The 1,220-nt window shown below is 52.5% G+C and overlaps 1 protein-coding gene across 1 annotated transcript in view; it reads right to left on the bottom strand.

The window, feature by feature from the left end:
• Positions 1 to 500: 500 nt before the first annotated feature.
• LOC106533651 (arrestin red cell isoform 1) overlaps positions 501 to 1,220 on the bottom strand; it is a gene marked incomplete at its 3' end in the record, with an annotated part of 16,243 nt that continues 15,523 nt past the window's right edge. The window contains 3 exon segments of the mRNA XM_014030056.1: positions 501 to 555; positions 638 to 714; positions 955 to 1,038. Coding sequence (XP_013885510.1) covers positions 501 to 555; positions 638 to 714; positions 955 to 1,038 — 216 coding nt within the window.

Raw genomic sequence — 1,220 nt, 5'->3', positions numbered from 1 at the left:
CGGGCTAATCAACCAGCTCGTTAACCAGCTCGTTGACGGGCTAATCAACCAGCTCGTTGACGGGCTAATCAACCAGCTCGTTGACGGGCTAATCAACCAGCTCGTTGACGGGCTAATCAACCAGCTCGTTGACCAGCTCGTTGACGGGCTAATCAACCAGTTCGTTAACCAGCCCGTTGACGGGCTAAATCAACCAGCTCATTGACGGGCTAAATCAACCAGCTCGTTGACGGGCTAAATCAACAAGCTCGTTAACGGGCTAATCAACCAGCTCGTTGACGGGCTATCAACCAGCTCGTTAACCAGCTCGTTGACGGGCTAATCAACCAGCTCGTTGACGGGCTAATCAACCAGCTCGTGAACAGGCTAATCAACCAGATCGTTGACAGGCTAATCAACCAGCTCGTTGACGGGCTAAATCAACCAGCTCGTTGACGGGCTAATCAACCAGCTCGTTAACATTAATGAGTTTTCTGGTGAGTCTGAGCTGCTGAACTCACTTTGTGTCGAACTCGATCAGGTTGGTGTCGATGGGGGGGTCAGACTCCGGCACAGCTGAAACACAAACATGTGGTGAGGAGCTGAGGTTTCCATGGAAACAGACTCCGCCTCCTGTGTGTGTGTGAGCTGCTCTCACCTGACTGGGGGCGGGACACCGGCTGCTCCACAGGTTTAGGATGCATCAGGATGAAGGGCAGCTCCACAGAAACGTCTCTGAAGAAAAAACAAGTGGTTTAATAGTTTGGATGGAGGTCAGAGGTCAAACACAGAGGTCAGAGGTCAAACACACAGCACAGCTGCTGGTCAGTAAACAGGTCATTAAATGTGATGACCTCTGACCTCTGTGTTTGACCTCCTTACAAACTGTAACCAGACTGAGCTCTGAACAAAGATGTAGCAGAGAAAAGACTGACTACAGGAAGTGATGTCAGCAGAGCAGGAAGTGTGTCTTACCCTCCACGAGAGACCACCAGCTTGACCTTGACTCTGTAGGACACCAGGATGCCCAGAACCTCCTTGTTGGTGACGTCCTTCACTCTGAAACACAGAAGACTGAGGTCAGCTGAGGTCAGGTGGTCCTGAGGTCAGCTGAGTCCTGAGGTCAGCTGAGGTCAGGTGGTCCTGAGGTCAGCTGAGGTCAGGTGGTCCTGAGGTCAGCTGAGGTCAGGTGGTCCTGAGGTCAGCTGAGGTCAGGTGGTCCTGAGGTCAGCTGGGGTCAG

Source organism: Austrofundulus limnaeus, unplaced genomic scaffold (genome assembly GCF_001266775.1).
Source record: "Austrofundulus limnaeus strain Quisiro unplaced genomic scaffold, Austrofundulus_limnaeus-1.0 Scaffold991, whole genome shotgun sequence".
NCBI lineage: Eukaryota > Metazoa > Chordata > Actinopteri > Cyprinodontiformes > Rivulidae > Austrofundulus > Austrofundulus limnaeus.
The sequence above is the reverse complement of the archived record's forward strand: the minus strand, read 5'-3'. Positions and strand labels throughout refer to the sequence as shown.